Source organism: Lampris incognitus, chromosome 18 (genome assembly GCF_029633865.1).
Source record: "Lampris incognitus isolate fLamInc1 chromosome 18, fLamInc1.hap2, whole genome shotgun sequence".
Lineage (NCBI taxonomy): Eukaryota > Metazoa > Chordata > Actinopteri > Lampriformes > Lampridae > Lampris > Lampris incognitus.
This window is the reverse complement of record NC_079228.1, coordinates 35,526,852-35,531,014: the sequence shown is the minus strand read 5'-3', so window position 1 is coordinate 35,531,014 and position 4,163 is coordinate 35,526,852. Positions and strand designations below refer to the sequence as shown.

The window sequence follows — 4,163 nt, the reverse complement described above, 5'->3', positions numbered from 1 at the left end:
ATTATTTCTAACCTTGTCAATGTCTTGACTCTATTTTCTATTCATTTCACAACATATGGTGGTGAATAAGTGTGACTTTTCATGGAAAACACAAAATTGTTTGGGTGATCCCAAACTTTTGAACGGTAGTGTATATATACTTAGTTTAAAGAAACACCCAACGGTAGGGAAGGTGCCCAACAAATAAGGAGCAAAATAATCCAGTGAGTCGAGTAAATTCTTTATGGGACAGTACAAAGCCTGTTTCATGCCCTATTATCATCAGCTGTCAATAAAGCTGCCCTGGAAAGAACACACCGTTTACTGCTTCATCTTGCGCATCACACAGCACATCTTTATTATTGGACATTGAGAAATTTAACTGCAGAGATTTTTAGCACATTTCAGACTGTCTTACTGAGCCTCCCCCCCACCTAAAATAACTCCCCAGACATGTTGAGTGGATGAAGGATCGTGATGGCCATTAACGACCCCCCGGGAGCTTCTGGAACCAGACTCATGCGGGGTTTCCCTGTCTGGGACACTGAAGACACGCCAGGAACTAGTCGGAGCCGCGTGACTGTGTGTACGTTTATTTATTTAACAAAAATAAAATCTGTAATACAGACGACAGGAGAGCACAACACAATCTGACACGAAAACCAACCGAGGACCACACAAACACCACAGACGCTGCGTCCGTGCGTGCACATGTTTGTGCGTGTGTCTGTGAGCGTGTATGCGTGCATGCATGTGCGTGTGTAGGTGCGTGCGTGCGTGCGTGCGTGCGCTCAGTAGCAGCGGAGGAAGAAGGTGTTGCAGGCGGCTCCTCTCAGACAGTCACACAGCCGGCCGATACGGGGTCCGTGTTTCAGAGCGCAGCGCTCTCCGATGTCACACTGCGAGACAGAGACCGAAATCAATAATCAATAATCAGTCTTATCAATCAACGACTCCACATCAAACACAGCTGTCTTTACGGATCCGCACGGCCCCGTGTTCAATACCTGTACTTTTCTAGCAGCCTATTGTGCGCGCGCATGTGCACGTGCGCGTACACGTGCGCGCGCGCGCTACATAATCAGCAGCTATTGAGAGATTGCATCAACACGTTTTCCACTGCAGCCAACACAACGTGCGGATTCAACCCGCCGTCAGTAAACGGACAAGTCCACGGCTGTAACCAGGACAACAGCAGGATGTAACGAGACGAGAGTCCCGTTTTATTATTACGCTTCTTTTTTTCTTTCTTTCACCACTTCTCACCCGAGGAATGACGCTGGCTTTCTTCTCCACCGACAGACCCGTCCGGTCGTCCGCTCCCTCCAGAAAACCCTGCAGGGCTTCAGCCTGCAACGCACACGCACGCACGCACACGCACACACACGCACACGCGGATGAGCTGTAGCACGTCTTCCATGGGTAAAAGCTTTAAAAGTGACTCACAGTATAAGAGAGAAGGTCAATCTTTCACAGCAGAAACTCATTGTAAAGTTATTCAATCTAATTCCAAGGCGGCAACGTAATATTTAAATTCCTTAATTAGCCCCTTCAGCTTCCACGCTTGGCAGTCGCAACTGTCTACAACGAGCACGTTTCTGGGTTGTTTCTTCTTCCTGTCTTTCAACCCACAACCACGCACAGCAAAACGAGCCAAGTTGCGTTGTTTTATAATCCAGAAACATGACACTGATAAACACTTAAAAACCCAACTTGTCTCTCCGAGGATTGAAGTGGCCTCGTTTTCTCTTGAGGAGGATCTCAGATTGTCTGAGCCAGTGGTTCTCAACCTTTTTGGGGTCCTGGACCCCCTGCGTATTTTTGATCTACCCTGAGGACCCCTCCACCTGATCTTGGGGGAGGGGGGTTGCAATTTGATAGAAACAGTAGAAACTGCATTTTAAATTGCATTATAGCATTTATTCACTCTTTGGGGCAAAAATAAGAGCTTTCAGTTGTAACTTAGATATAGGTAACAAAACAGAATTCTTATGCAGTAACTTTTAACAATGCAAACGGGAGCGAGATCTCTTATTAAAACTTGTGAAACAGATGTAATTAGAGAAAAAAGTCCTGTTACCCTTTATAGTTTAGGTAGATAAAGGTCTCAGTCACATTTGAGTAAAATAATCCTATTTCTATAAATGTCATAGGATCTTTTTTTTAAAAGATATTTTATTTTCACGGACCCCTTGCAATTACACCACGGACCACTAGGGGTCCGCGGACCCCCGGTTGAGAAACACTGGCCTGAGCAACAGCAGCCGTCGTCGGATTAACAGCTTTTTCTAACCACCGTCCAGTTTTCACCCCGTTTCCCAGCCCGGACCCCGCCCCTGTCAGTCAGCACGCCAACCACATCAAACACACCCACGCCGCCTAACCCCGAGCGTCTGTATCCGTTACACGCGCGGGACAGCCCTCGCGCGGAGGACAGCGATGGTTTTTTAAGACCAACGGCAGAGAAAAACAAACAAACGGAAGAAGGACGAAAAGTGAGTTTAAAAACTTAATGATTTATTCCTAATGAAGATATAACGAGCTCGCGTGCTGGCGGCGCTACTTCCTGTCGTTTTCCCCGTTAACTCGCGGATGGATCAGACCTGTTCACAGCGGAGCGTTTCTCCTCACCGGTACTTTGTTTTACCGCCTCAACTTTCAACGGATATGAATGAGTATTAAATGGAGTAAAGTAACTATCTCGTTACTCCCGGTAGTTACCAGCTGTGCGCTGAGCGCTCCCAGCACATCCGGCTCCTCCGGGTGGGTTTCCGGTGTGAGGTGCGCGCGGCAGACGGCTGCGCTCCACAGCGACAGACAGACGGACAGGTAGACGGCAGCGCGGGCGCAGTCCATGACGGAGGGCTCGTGGAAATAAACGGCGCGGCTCTTCTTTACTCTTCTTCTTCTTCTCTCTCTCTCCGACCCAAGTTGTTCTTTTCTCTGGACGCTCCCCTCCTCTTCCTCACCTCTGCGCGCGTGGGAACTTCCTCACCTGTATTTATACCGTTTTCCCGCCGCGAGTGACGTCACTGCCCCCCCCCGTCAGCAGACCCGCTCTGCGTGACGCCGAGTGATTTATGATGCGACGAGAAAGCCCTGAACTTCCACACGACTGACCAAAAGTTTACCTGAGAGAAGGGAAGAGATAGAGACGAAGTAGAGACCCGGTTCGGACCGGAGTGGTCCAACATTTCCCGCGTTAATGTTTTTATTCGGTGTTTACACTTGCTTTAAGTCTTCTTATTGAAACCTTTCATAGGAAGTTGTGTGAAGCTCTGCGTTAGATGACACCAGAACCACCACACCCAGAACCACCACGCCCAGAACCACTACATACCAGAACCAGCACATTCAGAAGCAAGACATCCAGAAGCACCACGCCCAGAACCACTACATACCAGAACCAGCACATACCAGAACCAGCACATTAAGAAGCACCACGCCCAGAACCACTACATACCAGCACCAGCACATACCAGAACCAGCACATTCAGAAGCAAGACATCCAGAAGCACCACGCCCAGAACCACTACATACCAGAACCAGCACATTCAGAAGCAAGACATCCAGAAGCACCACGCCCAGAACCACTACATACCAGAACCAGCACATACCAGAACCAGCACATTCAGAAGCACCACGCCCAGAACCACTACATACCAGAACCAGCACATTCAGAAGCAAGACATCCAGAAGCACCACGCCCAGAACCACTACATACCAGAACCAGCACATTCAGAAGCAAGACATCCAGAAGCACCACGCCCAGAACCACTACATACCAGCACCAGCACATACCAGAACCAGCACATCCAGAACCAGCACATTCAGAAGCAACACATCCAGAAGCACCACGCCCAGAACCATTACATACCAGAACCAGCACATACCAGAACCAGCACATCCAGAACCACCGAATTCAGAAGCAACACATCCAGAACCACCACATACTAGAACCACCACATCCAGGAAGACGAGAAGAAAGAGGGAGACAAGAGGGAGGGAATAATGAAATAAAGAACGAATGAAAGGGGGAAGAATGAGTCGGGAAGGACAGAAGGAGAATTGGGGCTAGAGGAGAGAGTGAGAGGAGGAATGAAGCGGACAGGAAATGAAATGGCTAAGGAGTAGTAGAAGTACTACAGCAGCAGTAGTAGTAGTATTTGTAAAATCGGTGGTAA

The 4,163-nt window shown here is 48.6% G+C and overlaps 1 protein-coding gene across 1 annotated transcript; it reads right to left on the bottom strand.

Annotated features, from left to right (window-relative positions):
- Window positions 1-237: 237 nt before the first annotated feature.
- On the bottom strand, window positions 238-2,969 carry cart4 (cocaine- and amphetamine-regulated transcript 4). The gene is made up of 3 exons (XM_056298093.1): window positions 2,701-2,969; window positions 1,246-1,329; window positions 238-878 (listed from the first exon to the last, which is right to left on the bottom strand). Exons 1-3 carry the CDS (start codon window positions 2,833-2,835, stop codon window positions 771-773), a joined length of 327 nt encoding a protein of 108 aa, XP_056154068.1. The 5' UTR covers window positions 2,836-2,969; the 3' UTR covers window positions 238-770.
- Between the last annotated feature and the right edge of the window lie 1,194 nt (window positions 2,970-4,163).